Here is a 26,855-nt window from a genome sequence, read left to right as displayed (position 1 = left end):
CTCGTTTGGAAGAATTCCAATATTATCATAACTGGTTTATGGATATATTTACACGTATATTTTCAGTACAAAAGGCAATAACGAGTTCTCTGATACGACTGGCTATACTCAGAGAGAGAGAGAGAAAGAAAAAAAGATTAAAAATGTCACAAACATGTAAAATGTTATTAATCGTAAATTAATACCATAGGGTAATCGTAAAGCCTTCAAAATATCTCATGATACGTTCCAGTATCATCACCTTTGCTAAGATGAACTAATCACCTCGATCAAGTCGATAAAATGTGTTCTAAATCTCAAAACTCAACTCTATACACCATCTAAGCTGCTATTTTACCAAAATACCTACTTCGATTTTATGCTAGAATCACTCGAGGTTGATTCGAATCAAATGCACTGCAGAGCAGATCGTACTTTTTCGAGTACACTGTGAAAGATGCCAATTATTAACGCTTTATTTTTCGTTTGCAAAGGGTTTAACATTCTTTTGAAAATTTACGACTGGTTTGTATAGGTACCTACTACATATAATATTCGAGTGCGTTGACTTCACTTAGGCTGAATTTCTTCGTATAAATAGATTTTCTTCTCCGGATGCATTTCAGTTTATTTTTTGTTGTGTAATTTTGTGCATTTGTTAGAAATGGATCAGATTTTGTTTTCGGTGAGTACACCAAATATTTCGCTAACGAGTTCACTTTTAAATAAAATTGCATAAACGAGTTTTTTGAAAATGTTTTTGACAAAGTGGTGTTATTTGGGTTGCATTCTATCGAAATCTAGGCTGATTAATGATCTGTTATTTGATAATGGTGTGAGAGTAGTTGTCTAACTGGTGCCTTGATAATTTTTAGAAAAGTGTTGATGCTTTATCTTAAATTTTTGATGGATTATTTCTGTTGGTTGTGAAAGAATCAAGTGATTGGTGCATTATTTCGGTTCTTAGAAGTGTTTTATCTGTCCTTGAACAATTGAAATATTTATGAAAATTTACCTGAATTGACTCAAAATATTTTCAAAAATGCTTTTTATGTTATTTTCCCCCCTAAAGAATAGAAAAACATACTTACAATTCAAAAAAATGAATGAATTGAATTGAAAAAAAATGCTCACCTACTTGTAGAAAATTATTCTTAAAAAATTATTGTCGAATAAATGTTTATCAAAAAGGTCGTAATAAGAATATGTTTGTTCAAGGTGTGGTATCTACCGCTGAGAAGGAGGAGGGAAAATGAGAAAATTGGCCCCGAGTCCCATTTTTCAAGAAGGGTCAATAAATGAGATGATTCCAGATGAACGATGAATCATCAAGATGCGAGTTTTGGATTTTCAAAATTTACTGAAGAATTTCGATACTATTTTCTAAATAAACTATCGATAAAATTTGACAACTTTTCTGGGATTTTATATTTTGTAAAGGGAGGTGGAGGGGAGTGCAAAATGACCCTTGTTTTAGATTATTTGGGTCTTGATATAGCTATATATTTTTGTTCTTAGAAATCCTGGGAGCAACTTTTCAGTTTTAGAATCCTCCTTTTGTTGAGAAATATCACTTTTATTGTACTTAAGGAGAATTGGAGTGGAAATAAAAAATCAGGAATAGTAGCTTAATTTTTAAAAATTTGCTGAAAGCTCCGAGAATGCTCATGAAGACTCGAAACGATTTCCAAATTGGTGAGGGAGGAAATTATTTTAAGGATTGTTTGGAGCTGCATAATTTATATAAATTAAAAAAAAATTGAATGAATATCAAACTTTTTCACCCCCTCCCCCCCTGCTGTCATGAAAATAACATCGATTGGTCTATTTTAGTTCGTATAGCAATTTTTTGACATAAAATGTCTAGGTAAGTATCTTAGTGAGAATATAAAATATATTTTTAAAAAATAGATCCTTACTAAAATCTAGTTTGAAAAATTGAGCAACATTTCTTTTTTCAGTTCTTTGATAGATACTTTTTTTGACGAGATTTTTTAATAAAAAATGTGGATTTGAAAGTGCAAAAAAATACAGAAAATGTTGCTAAATAATCGCGATAATATGTATTTTAAAATTGAGGTGATTTGACTGGCTCAATCCAAATATGTGACAAAAAAATCGACCAAGTAAATAGAGGCTGTTCTTAGGTCAAGAAATCATATCAAAAGAATGTTTTTCTGATCCTTGAGGTGAGTTCCATCGTTGAAAAGTGATGAAAATTGAACTCCAATGATGGGACAAATGCATTGAGAAACATTTGGAAAAAATAAATGTTTATTAACATACAAATAATCAGAGGCGTAAGATATATTATTTTCCAGCGAAGTCACTTTCTTAACTTCAAAATCATTATGGGAGATGAAAAAATCTGGATAAAAAATTGAAAAAATTGTTGCCTGGGTGAAATTGTAGTATTTTTGCCCACATTTGTTTTTAAAAAATTCATCAAAATTCTTAATTTTTTAAGAATTTATCATATTAATTGTGAACTGTTTATTCAAGTAGGTACCTAGGTAATAGATTTGATAAAAATTACATAATTATATGGATGTAAAAAAATAAGATTTTCATAGGGTGCCTATATTAACATTTTTCACCAATTTATTTATTTGTTTAAACCATGTAGCTATTTGATAGAAAATGAAGAGAAGAGAAAGGAAGAGGAGAAAAAAAGGCAGGGAGGGAGATAGGGAAGGATACAAAGTGTTTCATTGCAAAAGAGCAAAGATGTACAGAAGTCAAGTTCTATTGTCCATATTTTTTTTCGAAATAGATTATATAGAAAAATTGCAATTTTTAATGTTTGGTATCTGGCTTGACTTCAACTCGAGCTTATAAGACCTTCGAGTTGTATGTTATACTCGATCTGTTCAACGAGTTTATCCACATTTGAGTCGGTTTTGGGAGGGACACCTCAAGAGTGGTTTTTTAACCAGTTTTGAAAATAGATGGTCAAAAAACCACTATTGAGATGTCCCTCCCAAAATTGACTGAAAAGTGGATAAACTCGTTAAACAGATCGAATATAACACACAACTCGATTTTTAGCTGCCCAACTTCATATTCACGCCTTCTGGAGCAAATTAAAAATTCTGGAGAAATTTTAAAATCGCGCTGGAGGCTCCAGAATGGCTGGAAATGGCGAAATTCGGATGGGGGGGGGGGATAATATCAGTTTTTGGACGTATTTTGAACATTTTTACTGATCAAGTGCGTACTTTTTTTAAAAAAGCATAAATCACCAAAATAGTCAATTTTGGATTTTCAAAAATTCGTCAAAAATCGAAAAATGAACTTGGGCAGCTGAAAATTTGGATTTGAGGGTTTTAGAACATGGTATTTCCAAAAATCGCAGTCCCGTTCAAATCGGAGGCGGACACCGCAAGAGGTTCCCTTCCCAAACCTCGAATAAACGAATCAATTTTTTAAAATCTTCAAAAAAAGTAAACAAAAAAAATTACTAAGTTATGAAACAAGAACTAATGCTCAGATTAATTTTCATTCCACAGATCGTAACCCTATTGCTCATCTACAACTCACAATCAGCGCCACAATTCCCAGCATATCCTGACTTCCCCTACTACCGAGCTCACTCAGCACCTCACTACCCCTCGCAATCCAATTACCCAGGATATTTCTACTACCAACATCCCTTCGCTTACGATCCGTACTCAAACCCATACTACATTTACAATCATCTAGGTCCAGTCCCACAAAAATTCCTCGATTCCAAACCCACCGTTGATACGAAACCCTCTCACAGCGAAACTGAATCCTCAGCAGAGACACGAAAAATCAACTTAAAATCTAGTTCCTCTACTCCTGTTTCAAATCTCCAGCAGCGAACTCCGATCATCCCCAATATCCAATACGTTCCAATTTATGCCAGAAATCTCGACAGTTGGACCGCCAAAGAAATCCCTGTCACTGTAATCCTCGATGAAAACTACGAAAAATCGTACAACGTGCCATACAACACGTACCAAAATCCTTACGTACGTAATTACGTAGAACAACCTAAACCCTCTTCGGAAACAGCTTCTTCATCAGCAGCGTCTGGACCGAGACCGGGACCGGGATCGATTATTTTGAAATCAGCTGCTCACGACGAAGGGCATACTATTAACGTTCATGAAATTTCCCAAGAGCAATCTCAATACATTCAGGGTGCTCCTATCATACCGAACGTGGCAAGCATTAGCACACCACAAGCGTCGATTGCATTTTACCCGACACCTTATCAAGGGCCCATTTCGTACGGAGCAGGACGAGATTTAGGTAGTTGGAATGTCAACGAGATACCCATCTCGGCTGTCGTTGTCGACGAAGGTGTCAATGATAAGAATTCTGAAAAGTGAGTATAGAAGAATATCATAATTATGTATTTACATGCTTATTGGGCAAACGTAATTTAATAGCTGTCTTAAATCAAAGGATTAAGAATAGGTACATGGTGTCTCGTCTCATTCTAGTTTACATATTAATTAAATTATTAAAAAATAACGAGAATTTGATCGGTTTTGATTAGAAAAATCAATTAATTGTGATGCAAGAAAGTTGGTTTTTGCAAATTATTACTTTTTTTCGTCTGTGTTCTACATGTGCAATGAGCGTACACAATGCAGCTCTTTTTAGCGGAACCACGTTCATGTTGTTGGCAAACATGTTGCCTATCTTTACATTAAAGGAGAATAATTATTAGTTCTGAAAATTGACTTACCCTATACTGACGAAAAAGTATTTATGACCATATTAGAAGGAGAGGGAAGGGATAGTTGTGAATATGAACACAGTTTGAAAAAGTGTTCAGGTACCTCAATTTTATAAAAACCACTTTCAAAAAACTTATCTGAAATATTTTTTTTTCAACATTGATAGCTCCTTGACTGCGGCATACATTAGACAACATGAAAAGTTTTTTATTTCTCAAAGATAACAGCTTTAAATTAGAAACTCATACCCTTAAAAATAATTTTCTGAGTGATCATACTGAAATTGTATTTCAAAACATGATATTAAAAATGGGCTCTTGAAAATTTGACCTTCAGAGTAACACTTACCGGTATGCGATTGAATTTTTAAAGTTTTGCTGAAATGATGCAGATACTTATCATTTTCTTTCTTTCTTTTGAGCAACTCAGAAATTGTATCTGGATCTCAAAACATTCCTGTAAAGGTGCCACTACAATATTAATTCCATCATTTGTTTGGCCCTTATTCTCATATCATTATACCCTTAAAATAAAAAAACTGTTCGCCGGAAGTGACAAGAATGCGTGCAAAATTCATTGAAAAATTTCTAAAGTCATTTGCGGGTCATTCCACGTCAATTGGACCAACAAGTGGTAGGTGGGTTCGGCGATTTTTTTGAAATTTTTCCTGTGAAAAGACCTTCCCAAGGGATGATCAATGGCGCAAATTGCAGCCCTCTAGCCCATTTTTAACGGCGGCCAGGGGGTGTCAAAGTTTTCAGTGAACCTAAAATATCATCCATTTCAGCAGTGGATTACTCGATAACCGCGATACCTACCAAAATGGAACTTTTTTCCATAGTTAGGGGGTTTGAAGGTTTTTTTTTTAGTGATATCATAAAAATCAGTGTTGCCACTTTTTTCGTACAAAAAATTAGCTCAAAAGTTCCAAAACGTAGTTTTTATATCGTTCCGACTCTAAAAAATTCTGAAAAAAATATATTATGAACAACTGTTTACGATGAACAACATATTAAAAAATTGGAATGGTAACTTGTCGCAAAGTCGATTTAAAAAAATTGAAAGTTTGCAAAAAAATGCGATTTTTTGATTTAAAACATGAAAAAAAGTTTTGATTGGTAAAGTTGACCCATTTGACTCCTATTTTTACGCATCTGTTGAAAAAGTTGTAAAAACCCTTTCACTCGATGAAATGAACTCCTCACAAAAAATCAAAATTCGAAAAAATTTAATTTTCAATTCCAAACATTAAAAAAAATTTAAATTGATTCTGTTGTCTTATTTTGACCTCTTGCTGGCGTATTTCATGAAAAAGTTCATAAAAATCACACTCACAGCAAAAAAATTAAAATTTGTTTATTTTTTGAATTTTTTCGAATTTTGATTATTTTGTGATGAGTTTATTTCACCGAGTGAAGGGAGTTTTTCAAATTTTTCGGCGGATTCGTAAAAACAGCGGTCAAATGGGTCAACTTCACCACTCAAAACTTTTTTTCATGTTTTAAATCAAAAAATCGCATTTTTTTGCAAACTTTTAATTTTTTTAAATCGACTTTGCGACAAGTTACCATTCCAATTTTTTAATATGTTGTTCATCGTAAACAGTTGTTCATAATATATTTTTTTCAGAATTTTTTAGAGTCGGAACGATATAAAAACTACGTTTTGGAACTTTTTGAGCTAATTTTTTGTACGAAAAAAAGTGGCAACACTGATTTTTATGATATCACTAAAAAGCCCTTCAAACCCCCTAACTATGGAAAAAAGTTCCATTTTGGTAGGTATCGCGGTTATCGAGTAATCCACTGCTGAAATGGATGATATTTTAGGTTCACTGAAAACTTTGACACCCCCTGTCCACCGTTAAAAATGGGCTAGAGGGCTGCGATTTGCGCCATTGATCATCCCTTGGGAAGGTCTTTTCACAGGAAAAATTTCAAAAAAATCGCCGAACCCACCTACCACTTCTTGGTCCACTTGACGTGGAATGACCCTTGCTCAATGAGTATTTTTTTTAAAAAACCTACCTACCTGCAGCCTACCTAAAAAAAACAGCAAAAAAAAACGCAAAATTGCGAAAAAAACAGTTTTTAACAATTGGGAGAATATTATTTTATATTTTCAACTCAAAAGGTCATCCAGTTTGACATTTGACCTCTTTCATCGAAGTCTATGCTGAAATGGTTTGAAACATGACATTTTAAGAGCTGTTATGTTGGAATAAATACAATAAGACAAGGTACCTAAAAAATCCTGTTATGACAATAACCCATTAAAGCTATTACAAGAAAATTTAATTTTTAATTCTCGTTTTTGGGAATTCCAAAAATGTTCATTAGATAGATACCTACACCTACCCACATTAAAAACATTTTTTTTTTTTTTTGGGGTGTTTATAATTACAAGATTATTACACCCGTAAGTGGGGGGGGGGGTTAGATTTGGTTTGTGAGGTTGATGTATATTATATTCTCAAAGGTTTAAGAAGATTGACATTAAATTGCAAGGAGGACGTGTAGGTCAAATCCCTCTTTTATTTGGTCTTAGTGTCCATAAAATAGCCACATTTTTTCAAAAGTGAATTATATTTTTTTAAAGCATTTTTTTTTCCTTGAAGTGAAAGATCTTGAAAAATGTTATTAATTTACAGTCATAATAAGGTTATTCAACGTATAATGCTCTAAAGAAAAGTAGGAATCAATTCGATTATTTTTTATACTTTGCAATCAACCCATTTTTTAGATAGTTAAAAGTTTTCAACCATTTTTTCTGAAAATATAATTTTTTTTAATTTTAATTTTTGAATGCTTTAAAGTTTTAAGGTTCATTTGGACAAAAATTAAATTTCCAAAAAAACGTTGTCGCGCAATTTTATAGGCACCATGTGATTTTGCAGCATAAATTATGGTTATTTTTAAGCAAGAAAATAGGAATTAATTCGACGATGCCTCCAAAAAATTAAGAATCAATTTTAGCCATGCCTTCAAAAAAAGTGAGATTCAGGAATCAATTCGACCAATAATTTTCCATAGGTAGGTAGGTACCTACTTGAGAATAAATTCACCAACTTCCTGAAAAATTGTTCTGGATTGTCAAAAATGTTGACCGTTTTTCTGGTGACATTTTAAAAATATTTTCCCTCCTAAATGTCCAAGTTTTAAATTTAATTTTAAAAAAAAAATCCCAGAAAATTGTCTCAGAATTTTTGAGCCACCCTAAAGATTTTTCAATAATTGTTCTAAGATAATAAGAATCAATTTGACCATGCTCTCAAAAAATTGAGAATTAATTTAACTACCTACGTACCTACTTTACGTTCAAAAAAGTGAGAATCAATTCGATTATTTTCCATACTGGAAAATCAAATTACCAACTCCCTGAAAAATTGTTCTGGATCGTCAAAAATTTTCACCCAGTTTTTCAGAAGACATTTTTAAAAATAATTTGATTCCTCAATGTTAAAGTTTTAAAAGCCATTTGAGCATTTTTCGATATAAATAGGTACCTACTCGTATTTATGGTGATATTTTTTATAAATAGGTACGTAGGTACTTGGCGACCAACCCCCCAACTTTCTAAAAAATTGTTTTGAATTGTCAAAAAATTTTACTCAGTTTTTTTGAAGATTTTTTAAATAAATTTTGAATTCTTAAATCTTAATGTTTCAAGGTCAATTTGAAGAAAAAATGAAATTTCTAAAAAAATGGCTTAAATTTTTGAAGCCATCCAAGGTATTTTATATTTTTGGTTAAGAAGTCGAAGAAAATTCAACGACTCGCCATTTGACATTATTATGTAGAGTTTTTACTGCAATTTCCCTCACTTTCGGTGGTTTCAAAACATCTATCATTTATTTTTTTTTTTTTTAAATTTTCAACGTACTTTTCAGATTGCAGCAAATTTGGCTACAGAAACAATATCTTATTTGCATACCGTCAACTGGGGTGAAAATGGACAAAACTCACGTTTTTTCGGCTGTATGTCGTCACAGAGATAGGATCCTACTTTTTTTTCTTCCGATAGAGAAGTGTCTGACGAATTTTTCTGTGTATGGTGATATAAGTTTCGAAAATAAACAAAATCGCCAAAAAATAAAAAGTAAAAGACAAAAGTGATAAATTTTGTTTTTGAAAAAATACGTTCCGATTTTTTGGGTTCATTAAGTATATTTGAAAGATGACTGCTTTAAATTATTATACACGTATAGAGCAATGTGTTAGCTAAAATTTCTTTTTTTAATGATCAAAATTGGTCCATAAACACGGCTTCTGCGATTTTTTTTCTGTCTGAAAACATCGTAAATATTGTCAGAAAAATGTTGGGTACCTACCTGTAGTAATTTTGTTAAATTGCTGTTTCAGAATGGTTAGGGTGCATAAAATGAACAAAGGGTGAAGACCTTACAAAAATCTCGACCCTTTGTTTCCTTTTACACGCACTAACCATTCTGTATAAAAATTGCAGAAGCTGTTTATGGACCAATTTTGATCATTTAAAAAAGAAATTGTAGCTAACGCATTGCTCTATACGTGTATAATAATTTAAAGCACTTACTTTTCAAAAATATTTAATGAATTCAAAAAATCTAGGAATGTTCATTTTCACCCCAAACCAAAATTGGGCGTCTGACCTTGCTCACTTTGAGCACTCCTGGAAATTTTGGTTGGGGGAGGGGAAGGTTGTGGGGGAGGTTAACTTGTAGCCAAAGGATGCCGAATTGCATGGGTGAAAAAAAATTTTGCTCAATATGTTGAGTAGTTTTGGAGTAATTTTTAAAAAACCTCGAAAATTGTACCATTTATTCACCCTTGCAGTTGACGGTACCTAGTTGAAAAAAATGCTATGCTATTACATACATAGATAACATCTTTTGCTTATTGAGGTGCTATGATCGGCTCAAAGTGCTTTTGAACCAAATATTAAATAAAGAATTTAAGTAGAAATGTGATGGTGCCATCCAATCGTGATTTTTGATACTACATATGTATGAGGTTTTTGATTAGGAAACTCATTTTTCCTTTTGGTGAGCCACCCCCTATAGGTCTGCATGCTCCCATAAGAAAGTGAACGAAAATGGTTCTCTGGTCAATTTTCACGTACCTATAGTCATTAACATTAGGTAATTACAATGAAAACTATTATCCAATCTAATCATAAATCACTTTTCCATGTTACAGAGAAATCAAACAAACAGAAGAAAAAATCGACTCCGCATCTCCCGTGATCTCATCAATTAAAACTAAGTAAACTAGTACTATACAGACTGAAGCTTTTAAAATTTTATTTTTTATAATTCACCTCGTCTATACATTAAGATGTTCACATTGGCCAAATAAATCGCATTTATATTCCATTTTATGGAAGAAGAAGAAAAAAACTTCATTAAGCAAACTCGAGTATCCACTATATCCACTATCCAGTCTCACCTTCGTTACATAACCACACATTGTTTTCTATTCTAGACATTAGACAACCTGACAAGACGTTAGGGTCATCCACGGAGACGTGGAATGTAACTAGAACGATACCACTATAGGTAGGTATAAGGCACAATCTCTTATATGAGCTTCGTACGGTATCCACGAATTATAAATTAAATCGCCAATTATACGATCGCGTGTGAAAAACTCAACCGAGCAGACGATACAAAATAAAAACCGCATTTTCGTAGGTACCTACCTATCTCTTTATTGTAGGTGTGCCAGACGACGTAAAACCAGACACGATTTAATATTATATGTTTAACTAGTCAAGAAATCATTTCAATCACATCACACCTAAATGAAAAATCTTATACTGGATAATGAATCTGTTTTGGAATCATCCGCGACAGCGACCAGATATTGTATACGAGAAATTAATATTTCCGATACCTAATGCTAATCGTACATAATTGACAGATCTTTTCTGCTAGACCGGTTTCTGGCACGTGCTAATCACAAACAAGCCTATCAATATACTTGTTCCCTAGTGCGAATACTTGCGTTATTTGATACCAGACACTTAGACTAACAAAACATTCAAACCTGATTGATGTGTAACCCTATACCCTCATAAATCCATAAGTGCCGGATTTCAAAAAAAAAATTGTACATAAAAATTATAGGTACCCATCTATTCTATACACAAGCCATCTCGCTATACCTCGACTTATATGGTAAATACCTGCATCCAAAGCGGAACTCAGAGATGTTATTTTCTCGTCAAAAATTAAAGTACCACGATGAAGGACTTCATTCACCTGTAAAAGAAATGAGAAATGCGAATCATGAGGGAAGAAAACATGTTTGCTATAAGATGTCATCTCTTTGGAAAAAAATTGAATAACGTTACATTCTATATTTAGGTACCTACTTACCTATTAATTCATTAATTAGGTAATCTAGTTTAATAAATAAATTATTAATATTTATTTTTTTTAAATGCAAAAATAAGGTAAAGAGATTCGAAGAATATTCCAGAAGGACGTATATTCACATTTAATATGTACAACGTTAGCATAAAAATTTGTCGGAAAACAACATAAAGCGGGCTATTTTCAGGTGATTTTTATCGCCTTTAATTTACATATAAGAGCGCCCAATATTATCAGCATTTGGCTGTTATTATACATACTTTTATTTCTAAATTAATTGAAAACACGTTACGAATATGTTTGTACTTAATGCATATTTTTATCGTACAAAGTATATACTTAGTTACGCCATGACAGTTATTAGGTGCACACGCCTTTTTAGCCCTTTCCATTGCTAACGTAGGTAAGTTAAGCAACTCGAGCTAGACTCGTGTATGATGGCTTGTCTAATCTCGAATAGCATGGAACTGCATTTTGTACATTTTGACGAGAAAGCTGTTGAAATTAAGTCTAATTTTGGGTCAAAAAATCAGAAATTTTGCGGGAAAATCAGTGTTGCCACTTTTTTTTGTGCAAAAAATTAGCTCAAAAAGTTTCGAAACGTAGTTTTTATATCGTTCCGACACTCAAAAATTCTGAAAAAAATATATTATGGGCAACTTTTCATGCTGAATAACATATGTATTAAAAAATTGGGATGGTACCCTGTTGCAAAGTTGATTAAAAAAAATTCAAAATTTGCGAAAAAATGCTATTTTTTGATTTAAAACATGAAAAACAGTTTTGATAGATGAAGTTGACCCATTTGACCCCTATTTTTACGTATCTGTTGAAAAAGTTGAAAAGCCCCTTTCACTCTATGAAATAAACTCCTCACAAAAAAATCAGAATTTGAAAAAATTCAATTTTCAATTTCAAACATCAAAAAAAGTTTAAATTTATTCAGTTGTCTTATTTTGACCTCTTTCTGACGTATTTCATGAAAACGTCGATAAAAACCACACTCGCAACAAAAAAATAAAAATTCATTCATTTTTTGAATCTTTTTGAATTTTGATTTTTTTGCGAGGAGTTCATTTCATCGAGTGAAAGGGTTTTTTCAACTTTTTCAACAGATACCTACGTAAAAATAGGGGTCAAATGGGTCAACTTCACCAATCAAAACTTTTTTCATGTTTTAAATCAAAAATCGCATTTTTCCCGAAAACTTTCAATTTTTTAAGTCGACTTTGCAACATGATACCACCCCAATTTTTTAATATGTTGTTCAGCATGAAAAGTTGTCCATAATACTATTTTTTTCAGAATTTTTGAGAGTCGGAACGATATGGAAACTACGTTTCGAAACTTTTTGAGCTAATTTTTTATATGAAGAAAAGTGGCAACACTAAGTTTTATGATATCACCAGAAAGCTTTTCAGAACCTCAAACTATGGGAAAATGTTCCATTTTGGTAGGTATCACGGTTATCTAGTAATCCACTGCTGAAATTGATGATATTTTAAATTCACTGAAAACTTTGACACCCCCTGGCTGCGTTTAAAAATGGGCTAGAGGGCTGCGATTTGCGCCATTGGTCATCCCTTCGGAAGGCCTTTTCACCAGGAAAATTTTTTTAAAAATCACCGAACCCCCCTACCACTTCTTGGTCGAAATGACGTGGAATGACCCAGAAGCCATCGATAACGTGAAAAATGCTGTCCAAATATTGATGATGTTTTCTAACTGTTTTGAAGCCTCCAGCGGATTTCCATTCTTAATTGATTCGAACCGGAATATAAAAAGATTTTGAATTTGAAAATAAGTGTCTGAATCGATCGAATGGGTCACACAGATCACAATTCCGAGTTTAGGGTGCTGAATTTCATTTTTATACTTCACTTATGTGATACAGTGGTTTTTTTTTGGAAAATTGGAACATCTAAAAATCTACTGGGCTCTAGAACAGTTCGAAATTATCGCCAATCGACTTGTGAACTTGAGAATAGAATACAAATTACAAACCAAATTTCATATTTTTTCGTTCACGCGTTTGCGAGTGATGATTTCTCATTTTTCCCCCAAAAATGATCACTGGAGAAAATAGAGAATTCGAAAATCCGCTGGAGGATCCAGAGCGCTTCAAAACCATTGCTTATCGATTTGGGAGGTCAAAAATGTGATACAAATCTAGCTCTCTAGATCAATTTTTCGAAATTTTAATTTTTTCACATTTTTTAGCACAAATTTTAATTTGTAAAACTCGTCATTAAAATCATCATCATCAAATTTATTTCCTGTGCCAGTACATAAAGTGCTACATATTACAAACATTACAAACTTACGAAAAATGAATTTCAGGGCTGCAATTTTGGGCAATGGTGTATTTTGGAGTCCTCTCGATTCTCCAGTGTTGGTTTTAAATTTTTTTCGGTGGGTTGGAATCCCCTGCGAGGGAAGGGAAGACAAAAACGTAATGATTGCTACAATGTAAAATTCAACTTTCTTATTCAGAATATAATCCTCAATATTTCATCATATTTTACGAGCAACATGTGTCATGGAATGAGGTTTGGGTTTTAATGATCAGAATCACTTTTTCCAGAAAAATATGTTTCAAGTTTTCTGATGTAAAATGATACTTTTTTTATATGTACTATCTGTTCATGCAACCGTTTGTGCTTGATTTAAATTTTTTTATAGCTCGGCGTCATAAAGCTGAATACAATTGCATATACTGATACACAATAAAAAAGTCTCAAATGGCCAAAAATCACAACCCTTGTGACCTATCTTGAAAAAAAAAATGTGCAGCAATTTAAAGTTGTTTGCAATTTTTTAAAAGTTATGATTTAGTATGCTTTAAAAAACAGTTTCAAATACCTACCTAAGTACTTTATTAATTGAGTTCAAGATGAGAAAGTGGAGGAACGATTTTGGAATTTTAGAGACTTTTTTACGCAGGAAGAAATTTTAAAACAGAGAACATTCATTTTTTGGTCACCATGGAAGCTTTTAGGTACATACATATACCTCTCCTCTTTTCATTTAATAACTTTTTTTTAAAAAGTTTGACGTCCCTTCCCTAGAAAACGATATTTTCTTCATATTTTAGGTCAAAAATAGACTTCTAAACGTGAGTTTAGCTCAAATATGATCATAAATAAAATGATAATTCGCCACTCTCATCTTTTTCATTGGTTTATGCAGTTTTGGGGCCATTTTGGGAAAATCAAAAGCCCATTGGTAGCTCAATATTTCGTTTGGCCTGCGGATTCATTTTGTAGGTAGCTGCTCTAGATGGGTCCTGTGGCGAGAAGTTCAGAGGGATGCAATAAAAAAAACAATATTCAAGCTCAGGGCTTTCAAATACTTTACTTTTAAAACTGTTCAAAATTTTGACCAAAAATTTGGTTGGCATACCTTTTTTGGGCCCTCGAGAGGCGCAGTCATCCCATTGAAAAATAATTTCTTTCACAAGAAGGTAACAAAGGTCTTTACCTGTTGTAATTTTTTCGAAATAGTTGCTTTCAACTTTTTAGTATGTGTTTATCATAAAAAGTTTGAAGCTTTTATCTAAATACGTAAGTAGTTTAATTTCGAGTTTTTCAAATTTCAATCAGGTGCTTACTTTCCACTAGTCTTAGTCTTCAATTTTCCATATTATATTTTTCTTCAAAAAAAAAAAAAAAAAATACAATAACTCAATTATCTTTCAAATTTAAACAGTTTTAACTTGAGATATAAAGCTTCCAAAAAAAGCAAAATATTAGTTCAAAAAATGGTGTGATTTCTTCAGAATAAAATCAAATATGGTAAGAAACTGTTCCAATCCTTTGAATAACTTCACCAATCCATATTTAGTACTTCGCTGGACGAACAAAAAATATTGGTAATAACTAACAAATTGCCCATCTTAAAAATCAAAGAGCCAAACACGATTTAAAAATTTAGAGAACTCATAATTTGGACATTTGAAATCAGTTTTGTCCCTTTAATTTTTAAGATAAGATTTGTGATAACATGTTCCTTTTTTATTCGTCCACTCGAGTTCTGTGGGTTAGGGGCTTCATTTGAATTATTCAAATGTTTTCTAATTCATGATGAAAATTGAAGGGACAAAATTGATTTAAAATTTCGAAATTTTGAGTACACTCTAAATTTTTAAATCGTGTTTGACTCTTTGATTTTCAAAATGGAATTTTTTACCAACATGTTTTGATCGCCCACCGAAGTACTAAATATGGATTAATGAAGTCATTCAAATGATGCGAACAAATCTTATACCATCTTTGAGTTGATTTTGAAAAAATCACACAATTTTTTTGGGCTAATATTATACTTTCCAAAAGATATTGTAAAACGTTGATAAAGCTGTCAAAAAGTCTTTGAAAATCATTTGAAATGCCTCAAAAACCTACATAAATGGAAAAGAAGAAACGAAATTCAAGTTAAAATCGATCATATAATTTTCTAAATTTTTACTGAACTCAATTTCCAGCCATTCAGGCGTCTGTCGTTGAAACTCAATACCTTCTTATTTAACACTTCTAAATGAGTAAATATTGTCAATTGGAGACCCCCATCTAAAGATTTGATTGATGCATATTTTTAACTTCCTAAATTAAGTAAACCTGTTTTCCAGAAAGAAGCTGTCTTTAGTCGAGTTCCGGCGTTTGCTACTTTGTCAAAAGATACCAAGTGAACACGAAGAAAAAACCGATCATTTTCAGCTCATTTGACATAAAAGCTTTCGAAGCGAGAAACAAAGAAGATCCAGACTGAGAAATCTCATAATTATGAGATTCGAAACCACAATAAACGAAATAGGTAGGTACGTATACTTAAACTATAAGGTATCTACTTATACCTGTGGATGAAAAAAAAAATTCAAATTGGTTAATTTTTTAAATCATCGAATCTGATTGAAAACACCGCAAAAGGTTACATAACATCTGCTTCAATGTTATTAAGTATTTTTAAAAAAAGTCTCTTTAGACATATGATAATTTTTATCAAACTAGTAAGTTTCTGACTCAACATTTTTCTCTGGTTGTCTTGCGTTTTACATAATAAAAAAATAGTAAGAAGCATAATACGAATAACCGACATTAATAACTTCAACTCGCTGGCAGCGGTAGAAGATTTCATATAACTGACGCAGGAGGTAGGTATATATCTGATAATGAATTATGATACTCGAACAAATTTCTGTTTCACGAATAAAAATATCGAATCCTCTGCGTAGCTAGGTACGCGTGTCCGCGGCTAATTTTGAAACGATTAATATTGAGTAATGTTAGGTTACCTATGTTTGAAAAAATTCTACCACAATCTTCGCAATTTGTTCATTGCTAACCCAAAACATTTTACATATGAATAATATTGGTCATTAATTTCAAATAGGTACGCCCATCTTATCGTTAATTAATCTAAATGGATGAGGTAGCCGGTATGCTCATTAGCAGGTAAATTGTATCGTCATTTTTTTTTTATTTTTACCTGCGCACTCGTTTACCTACCTATACCTACCTCATCGAATGCATTTTTTTCGTTGATTTTTCTCAAAGTTGATTCTTCAGCTTTACTACACCAAAGGCAACCTGCAGAAGCAGTAATTGTTTTTGTCTGTTATTTTTTTTTCAACCGAATGAAAATGCCGAGTATTATACAATTACACGCCAACATTGATGAGTCGACCTCATTTTAAATTCATTCCACTCTAGAATAGTGGTCAAGTTCCAAGGGCGGTCAAGATGAGCAAAAATCAAAAGAACCGGCTAATAACCATTCACTCAACTAGACTATTTTTATAACTTGTAAAAAAAAAAAGTGTATAAATCTTGCGGATTCACTCTAAGCTCGTCTTGGTCCGTGCAATATTGCAAAATATTATACGCAGAGACTTGGGGGAGAAAGCGAGAGAGAAACAGAGAAAAACGTTGACTGGTCCTAGGTCTGCATATTTTGATGAAAACGTCTCGTTAATATTTTAATTTATTGCTTACATTCAATGATATTTTGTTGCAAAAAAAAAAAGCATACCTAGCTACTTAGTACTTATTAATAGGTATTTTCAAATTATCGAGTAAAATATGAATTTTTTTAAACCGGTTAGATTTTTTTGACCCGGAGGTTCAAAGATTTCATAAAATTTTAACGATAAATTTTTCTGCGATGAAAAATACGACGAGAATTAAATTGTGTTTCCTCCCTATTTTTTTGCTCAATTCTTGATGTATTTTTACGAGCCTGCGCTGAATTGAAAATTTGAGTTTCCTGCTCCTAAATAAAAAGCCAAAAACATCATACGTACTTTTTGATTAAAATATTACCTATACTGATAACTCATCTCTTCACCTCCTCCTCCTTTCCTCGCAGAATTAACCTATTGATTCAAAAGAAAACAAATGGTTCAGTTTTCCCCCCTTTTTTTTGAATAGAAACATGAATAATTACGAGTAGATGACGAAATTTGGCAACATACTTATTGAAATTGAATGTTTTTCCTACGAATGTCTACAAGTGAATTTTTCACGAGTATAGCTGTGAATTTGATGCAGTGAATAATCAATTAAAGAATAATTTAATTTATCTCATATGTATTATCTAAGAATCAAGTTACCTAGATTTCTTCAAATGAGCCAATTCCGATGCAATTATTCGAAAATTTTAAAATTATGCTGTTGTTTTACTCGAACATCAGACCTTGCCCATTCCTCTTCCCCTCGAATTCTAAACGGGATCTCTAATCGTAATCACCATAAAAATGTTCAATTATAGGTACTTACGAATCTTCGACATTGATATGAATGAAAGTATACCCACGTGTAAGTAATTCGGATTTATTGTTTGCAGAAAAAATAAATGTCATTTTGACTTTGAGAACTTGAACAAACATTGATGACTGACTATAAAACGTTGTGCTGGGTGCTTTTTAAAAATATTATCTACAGACTTTTTGGAACGTGATTCTCTCTATTCGGGTGCAGCTCGAAGCCATTTCGATGGGGGGGGGGGGGGGTGTTATCGTATCATTTGGTCGACAAAGATCAACATTTCAATCTGCTGAGCACCATCACATAATTGATGATTTTTCCGATGAAGTAATCATTTTGCTCACAAATCCGAATTTTCAAAATGGCGAGGGGTGTGTGTATGTATGTGTATAATTCGATATTCCCTTTTAATTATTTGTCTCTGATTTATATCTCAATCAGTAAAATGACTTAAATTGAAATCAATTTTAATTTTTGTGTTTAAATTATCGCTCCCAATAAAAATTGGGTTTCAAAGTTTTAAATTGAGAAAGTACAGTCTTAATTTTTCTAAACTTTCAAAAATTCATCAAGTCCTTCAAAAAAGTATTTTTTTTAAATATTAAATTTAAGAAAAAAACTCTACGAAAAGTTCAAAATAGAGGGTGCAATGCAGCTCTTCTTTCACACCACACAATCATAAGAAACACGAATTTCTCTCACAAGTGAGGGGTATCCCTTTTCTATTTTTGGTCAATTTTTGAAAATCAAATTTGAGTCAAAAATGGGGGAAAATTGAGATTTTAGCAAATCGACACAGACCTTAAATTTGTTACGTTTCTTATTTTTCAACCCCCTAAATCGATTGAAAGTGGGTTCGAACCGTTTTTGAGCAGTACTGGAGCAAATTTTCATAAAATTTTACCCAACAAAGTTGGAAAACGCGTACTGAAGTGAATTTGGATGAGTTTTAGAGATCTTTTTGGAACGCTGGAATTTTCAAAATACGACTGGAGACTCCAGAACGGCTTAAAACACCACCCCTAATTGACTCAGCATGTTGAAATTAGAACATAAATCGAATTGTAGCTTTTCGACTTCATTAGGTAAAATTTTGTGGGAATTTCAACTTTCAAAAATTTTCTGGAGCTCAAGATGTACTCAAAGCGGTTTTAAACTATTTCAATCGATTTGAAGGTTCAAAGTAGGGTGCATATGTACACCATTTTAGCTTCATAGACCCATTTTGTAAGATTTAAAATTTTAATACCCTCTGAACACGACTTCAGGTGGGTTCAAGCTATTTTGGAGCCTCCAGCGACCTTTTGAAAATTAATGGAGTCTCCACCAGACTTTTGAAACTTGAAATTCCCACAACATTTTGTCAAATAGAGTTAGCAAGCTGAAATACTTCGTAAACTAATTTCAATACAATATGAAGTCGACTGCATGGCGGTTTCGAATAGTTTTGAAGCTTCCGGCTACTTTTTGGAAATTTAAATTTTCCAAAAAACGCCGTACAACCTTTCAAATAGTCGCTGGAGGCTCCAAAACGACTTGAAATCCGCCAGCAGTCGACTTCGTAGCGAATTTAAATTAGTTTGCAGAATGAATTTCGGCTTTCCATCTCCATTTGATGAAATTTTGGGAAATTTCAAGTTTCAAAAATCTACTGGAGGCTCCAGTAATTTTCAAAAAGTCGCTGGAGGCTCCAAAACGACTTGAAATCCCCCTACAGTTGACTTCGTGGTGTATTGAAATTAGTTCGCAGGGTAAATTTCGGCTTTCCAACTCCATTTGATAAAATTTTGTGGGAATTTCGAGTTAAAAAAATCTGCTGGAGGCTCCAGAACTGCCCAAAATAGGTTGAAACAGTTTCCAATCTATTTGGCATGTCAAAAATAGGGTATATCCCAAATTTCAGCTTTCTTGAACAATTTGGTAAAATTTTGATTTTTTCCCCTCATTTTTGGCCTAAATACATTTGATTTTCAAAAATTCACCAAAAATCTAAAAACACACTTTAGCACTTGAAATTCTGATTGGTGATAAATTTTTGCCTGATCTTTTGATCTACCCTTGTACAGTTTGAAAAATTTTGTGCAAGTCCTATGTTGGAACACAAAATCTGCGATTCTGGCCGCCATTTTGTAAGTAGGTCACTTTTTTTTGAATACAAGGGCTAGAAATGTTCCTTAGGACTCCCCCTTTAAGAAAAAAGTTGTCCCCGAGGATCGACCGGGGGGGCTGCAATAGATCCTTATGCGAGTTCCCCGACTATACCTTTTAATAGGAAAAAAAATGGTGCTCGATGGGTTTTGTATGAGGTGAAATGGGTAAATATTACGCTTTTGTCTTCATTCAACTTTATTTTAACTGTTCGCGCTTATTTATTTATTTTTTTTAAAAATTACCTACATACCTATTTTAGAATATTTTCCAATTTTGTACAGCAGGTACCCGAAAAATTCAAAAATATCACTTCGTCAAAATTCGAGCTTGAAACGTTTGCTAAACCAAGCCCCCACTCAATTTAAAAAAAAAGAAGAAAAATCATGAATAAGAGTAAGTATCTAACAAATAACGGAGCAAGAATCTACATTGTAATCTCTTTGAACCGAAATGAATGTTTGAGCTTGAGGTAAATTAAAATAAAAGTCTAAAAACAATATTTGCTCAATGCGTACCTCTACCTACTTCAGTTCAGTCAAGGTTTAATGCTCCTTCAGTCCCCAATTTTGAAAAAAGTGAGAAGTTGGAGGCACACCACCCCTTCAAATTTTAAAATGAACCAATATTCGATTTCACGATCACTGCCTTTAATAAATTAAATAGAATCGATACATCACACCTCACACCACATTTTCATAATTTTCAGACATTTTTTTTCTTCAAAATATGTGAGCTGGAGGGACATTGAAGGGTGATTTTCAAAAAATGAGTATATATTCGAGTTCAGCATCCCCGAAGACTTTAAAAACAGGTAGTATTTCAATTTTTAGAATTTTGGAAAAGACTAAGAAGGGGCCAGATCAGAAAAAAATTAATTCTCAAACTCAACGCCATCAAATTATAGCAATAATCAATATGCCACTTTGCTTTCAAAATTTGTTTTAATTTTGGTCAAAATTGAGAACCTCTGTACTCATTCAAAAGCCAGTTTTCAGAGGTGTTTAGATCTAGCTGTGAAGATCATTTTTTAAAAACGAGCCGGGTGAAAAAAGCTCATCGAAGTTTGACTATCTCTAAGTATGATCTAATAGTTTTCAATACGAAAATATCATTTCAAAAATATATCTACAATAAAAACCAAAATAATTCCCCAAAAAGTTCATATTTTGGATTCTACAAATATTCCTTTCAAAGCCAAACTTCCTTAATTTTTTGAGCATATGCGAAGGAATTTTTTACTATTCGAAATGACTCTAGGACTCCATGGCACCTATTCTTCCAGTGTGACTGGACCCAAGTCCAATTTTGAAACTATTTTGATTCAAATTTTGTGCCTATCTTTTTATTAGAGAAAAACACGAATTCCAATCAAATTTAAATAATTATCCAAGTACAAGTATTTTAAAATGAAAAGAAAAAAGGAAAAAAATCAAATCGACGCATTCAGATCTAAACGATAAAGAAACTTGGGTAAAATTTCAATCTCTTATAAAATGAATACCCTATAGTACAAGCCATATCAATTTCATAAAGATGTGACACGACATCCTGCCGATAATAACCATCCTTGTCGAGCTCTACCTCGGTAATAAATACTCTCACACGTTTGGCAAACGTTAAAAAGTAAAAAACCTGCTGCTGGAAGAGCGAAGCTCATCACCATAATATGATGTAATCTGTGCAAAATTTCTTTTATATCCGCCTATGGGTATCGACGAAAAAAAAATTACGACCATGAAACGATGCAAAAATAGTCACCCTAATTAGATACAAAAAAGTAGAATACCGTATTACATATTTTACCAGTATTAATTCGCCTCCGCTTGTAAAAATATTACAAGTATTTTTATCATATCGAAGAAAGTAATAATGAATTTTTCCAAGGACACGATACATTTACTTACTCGTCGAAAAATTCTACACAGCCGATGAAATTCAAGGTTACAATATCGTCTTCTCGAGAGAAGATTTCACCTCTCTGTAGGGAAACCAGTTTTTCTCATCAAAAGTCTAACTCTTAATGTAAATGCGGGAAGACGCCTTATACTCTGGTACCAGTTTGGGATTATTTTAACATTTTTTTTTTTTTTGCATTGTTACGTAACCTGTTGATGCATTAAGATTCCTTGAATTTATCGGTGCCATCATATTTTAAAAACTTTTGCACCCGTTTAAACGACAAAATGAATTTTAATCAGGTTTGTTGGCCGACGTCTAACTTATCCACTGCAACCCGTTAATTGCTCACGGGGATCCTGCCCACTATTTTCAATGTCAAGTTCAACTTATGGTATTATAGGCGGTTTTGACAAAACGCCTCTTGTTCACCAATTTTACATCTAGTCTACTATAAATACTGACTTTTAACTGGATTAATGTTAGTAGTAACTTTACACAGTTCGCTGTTATCTTTTATTTCAATTGTAGTGCACTTTTGAAACTAAAACTATATCACCATGATGCGCTCAGTAAGTCTTATTTTTTGCATTGCTTGCTTCCTTTTTTTTACTCGTACTTACGGTTTATAATTATTATGCTGGTACAGTGGTAATTTTTTTTTTAAAGTAATGATTTTCAATTACTTTTTTTCCCCCTTTGTGAAACTGGTTTGGTAATTCGTGCTGACCAAAGTAATTGATTTTAAATGTGGGAAACACTTGTTCTTAATTTTTTTTCTTATTCGGAGTTTTAAATTTTCCAGTGATTTTTTTTTTTTGGACAAATGGAATTACATAGTAACTAGTTTATTGTAGGTAACTACTACTTTTGGACAGTTTTTTTGCAATGATTTTTATCTTAATGGATGTCTAATATGTTGCTAGGTACATGTTAATTTGATTTCAATGTTGTGGATTGTAAAGTAATTCGGGAGGATATTTTTTTAATAGTGAGATTATTTATGATGACAGGTAGCCAATTTTATAGAAATTATTTCATTTTTGGTTTCAATTTCCATTTCTACCATTTCAAAAATGCAAGTGCATGGCTATGTACATGATTGCAAGTTTTTTTTGTGTTTTTTCATTTTAAATTTTGACATTGATAAATAATTTTTTGAATGTAATGATATCATTAACTACTGGTCAATAATTTGATTACCTATCTATAGTATAATTCAACATTTCGTTCATGTTGAAATTAATAGAATCGACTTCTGTTCATGCTATTTTTTAAAATTTTTTTCAAAGTTCCACAGTTTTTAAAATTGGTTGAAGAAATTATTAGGTATGCTAGGGATGTTCATTCTAACTGGATCTCACAATTGGCCACTTGGCCAGTAAAAATTGATCTGCAGGATTTCAATGGGTATATAGAATATTATACTTATTCGTATTCACAGACATCTCATGCAATTCTAAGTACCTACTCAAGTGATTACTTAATCATCTAATGATACACCTACAAGATTTTCTGGCATTTGTGAGCAGTTTTCAGAACGCAGTGGGCAAACGTTGATCTTTATAGTCTTTATTGTTAATTTTTCTGTTGCAATCAATAAAAGCCATGCTCTGCTACCATATTTTGATTTTTTCTTAAATATCGTTGGAATTTCACGTTTTCATTCAAGAGGGATCTTATGATTAACTGATAAAAATTTGTGATAGCAAACATTGATCTTTCTTGTCAATTTTGTTTTTGTTGCAATCTACAAAAGCCATGCTCTGCTACCATACTTTGATTTTTTCTCAAGTATCGTTGGAATTCCACATTTCAATTCAAAACAAATCTTATAATTAACCAATAAAAATTTGTGATAGCAAAAATTGATCTTTTTTGTCAACTTTTTTTTGTTGCAATCAACAAAAGCCATGCTCTGCTACCATACTTCAATTTTTTTTAAAAGTATTGTTGGAATTCAACGTTTTACTTTTAATTCAAAATGGATCTTATGATTAACTGATAAAAATTTGCGATAGGTACCTAGAGAGGAAAGACCTATGCAGCTTACATTCTCGTATATCAAGGGTTTCAATTATGGATGCGCCTAACTTACCAGGTGACCAAAAAACTGTGAATCCTTGAGTCCTTTTTGTTGAGACTTTACCATAGAGATTCAAAATTGGGTTGACAGCTTATTATAAATTATTCAATGCTGTCAATCTAACTTTCTGTAAGATGAAATCCAAAGGCCGGATCGAGCCTGCAATGATTTATGGTCATTCGGTGGTTACTCGTCTTTTATTAATAACATGAATTTACTTCAATTTTTGACATTAATAACTGATCCCATCTTTGTTTATTCTTTTTGTTTTTTTTTTATTTTTCATTACCTATTATTAAATGCAGAGTTAGAACCATGCTCTGCTACCATTTATAATTTTAAAAAAAATTAGAATTTCATGTTTTCAAACTGAAGTTAAAAAAATAAGAAGATACACATTTTCCAAAAAAGGTCAGGTTTTTACGCATGAAACATGTCTTGTTGTTGCACGACAGTTAATAGAACCATGCTCTGCTACCAGTTTCCATTTTTCCCACACCCGATCATTGATCATAGAATTATAGAAATGCACAAGGGTTCATACATATCTTCTTTTTTCAAATGTAATGAAAAAAGCCATGCTCTGCTACCATCTTTTAATTTTTCTCTTTACATTAGAATTTCACGTTTCTAAAATGTATTTCAAAACAAAAGTTGAAAGTACACAAACCTAAGCCGAAAAGCTTCATTTTACATGCTTGAAACATGTCTCCCTTTCTACCTTTTTTGTTCTTTTTTTTTTGTAGCAGTAGTAAATAACATAACCATGCTCTGTTACCATTTTGTCCATACCTACCTAGGCTACCTACCCATTGAAATCTCATGTTTTTTAAATCAATTTGATTCTCTGTATTTTTGCTTTCAGTAGGTAGGTAGGTAGGTAAATAGGGATTCTCAAATGATGAAAATGCTGTCTTTGAAATCTATGAGACTCAACTACTTACTTATACTTATGCATAATCTTTTTAGAAATAATTTCAACATTTATTAGGTCAGTGAACATCTTGGTTTTTGAAAAAAAAATAACCTCAACTTTTTTTCATCTGCACTATTTTTCATATTGATTAGAGATAGGTCGTAGCCCTTTTGACCCTCCTTTCCCATTGGATGCATTTTGAGAATCAGGATTGGAAATTCATTTAGGTATTTTATTGGTGTTTAAAAATCTAAAATTGGTACCTATTTGTACGGTTTGAAATTCAAATTATTAAATCATTTCGTCTAAAAAAAAAAAAACATTTCCATTTCCTCGATCTTCTTCAGAATAAAGAGATTATATCCTACTTATACCTACCAGATGCATAATATCATTTAATATGCATTGATAAATTTATTCAAAATCAATAAACCGAATAGGTGAGTTTCGAGGAAAACATGTTACCGATCTGTAACACTTTTAAATAGTATATTATTGTTCCGATTCGAAAGCCGCACGAATTACCACCTAACCCTGTATTTAAAAAAAAAAACAACTCGATAGTATGTCACTCTCGAAGCCACCTCTCTGTTATCTTGATTCGTCATTAATTTCGACACATTTGCCTACCGGCTGAAACCTAGAACAAGTGTCATCTCATCTAGTAAACCACTTTATTTAAATAATATCTACCTGCAACACTGTTACCTGTTACGCGATATAATTCCCATACTATACATATTCACGAATATGTAGGTATTTCGCTTGAATAACAGTTTTCTAATAGGAAATTTGTATACAATGTTGTAATATAGGTAGCTGCCGTACTCCTCTTCGGATTAGCCGTCGTACTCGCCCAAGCCCCAACGTCACCGAAACCAGACACCGTTATCGTGAAGAAAATCTACGGTACTCCCCCAGCTGGATTAGTTAGAGGAGGTTTCTACCCAGGAGCATACCCAGGATACCAACAACCATACCCATACCAAGGCCAATACAACCAATACTACCAACAAGGCTACTACAACCAATACCGTGGTCAATACCCCGGATACTACCCAGGTTTTGTAGGGCCATCTGCCGCTCCAGTATACGCTTCCCCAGCTCCAGTCTACGCTTCGCCAGCTCCATTCCCAGTTACCCCAGCTCCTTTCGCTAAATCTCCAGTCCCACAAGTCCAATACTCTGGCAAAACCGGAGTCCCAGACAAAGATGCCCGTATTGTACAAGAAGACCGTGAAGTCAACTTCGACGGAACTTTCAAATACTCGTAAGTATTCGGATTGTATGATTTTTTTGAAAAATTATTAATCTAGGTGAAAAATCTGACTGGAGAAATGAGATTTAGAAAAGTCGTTCGTGGCTGGGAGGGCAAAAGATATTAATACAATGTGCAAAAATTTTAAACTGAATATTTCTGCGAATCAAAATGTAAAAATAGAACTAAGAACCGTTTCAGAGGTCAAGACAGTTTAAAGATCATAGAAAACCACTTCCTGAAACAAAATTTAACAAAAAAATTTCATTTTCAGTTACCAAACCGACAACGGTATCGCCGTAACCGCCGAAGGTTCGCTTAAACCACCCCAGGCTGACAGCGAAGGACCAATCCAAGTCATCCAAGGATCTTACACTTTATACACCCCAGAAGGTGTCCCAGTACAAATCTCCTACATTGCTGACGAACAAGGATACAGAGCATCCGGTGACGCTATCCCAACCTTAGCCCCAGAAGCCGCTGCTGCCATCGCTAAGTCCATCGCCGAAGGCGCCGGTGCCCCACAAAAGAAATAAGTCTTTAGTTTATAACTAATTTTTTTTGTAACCAGTTTGTTTTCTTTTTTATTTTCCTTCGATTCTCAAAGTAAAATGTTGTTTATATTGTACATTACTTGTACATGTCGATTTTTGTAATAAATTTGCCTTTTTAGTCAATTGTTTGTTGTTGTTGTTGTTGTTTTGAATTCTTGGGTTTCTACTGTTTACTGCTGCATCGAGATGA

The 26,855-nt window shown here is 32.8% G+C and overlaps 2 protein-coding genes across 2 annotated transcripts; both read left to right on the top strand.

Moving 5' to 3' along the window:
• Window positions 1-516: 516 nt before the first annotated feature.
• Window positions 517-10,044, top strand: LOC135835171 (uncharacterized). The gene is made up of 3 exons (XM_065349317.1): window positions 517-664; window positions 3,489-4,333; window positions 9,869-10,044. Exons 1-3 carry the CDS (start codon window positions 644-646, stop codon window positions 9,936-9,938), a joined length of 936 nt encoding a protein of 311 aa, XP_065205389.1. The 5' UTR covers window positions 517-643; the 3' UTR covers window positions 9,939-10,044.
• A 12,223-nt stretch (window positions 10,045-22,267) lies between these two features.
• LOC135835152 (endocuticle structural glycoprotein SgAbd-1-like) lies at window positions 22,268-26,788 on the top strand. The gene is made up of 3 exons (XM_065349295.1): window positions 22,268-22,423; window positions 25,669-26,123; window positions 26,386-26,788. Exons 1-3 carry the CDS (start codon window positions 22,412-22,414, stop codon window positions 26,645-26,647), a joined length of 729 nt encoding a protein of 242 aa, XP_065205367.1. The 5' UTR covers window positions 22,268-22,411; the 3' UTR covers window positions 26,648-26,788.
• The last annotated feature ends 67 nt before the right edge of the window (window positions 26,789-26,855 follow it).

Source organism: Planococcus citri, chromosome 2, assembly GCF_950023065.1.
Source record: "Planococcus citri chromosome 2, ihPlaCitr1.1, whole genome shotgun sequence".
NCBI classification, from domain to species: Eukaryota; Metazoa; Arthropoda; class Insecta; order Hemiptera; family Pseudococcidae; genus Planococcus; species Planococcus citri.
The sequence above is the reverse complement of the archived record's forward strand: the minus strand, read 5'-3'. Positions and strand labels throughout refer to the sequence as shown.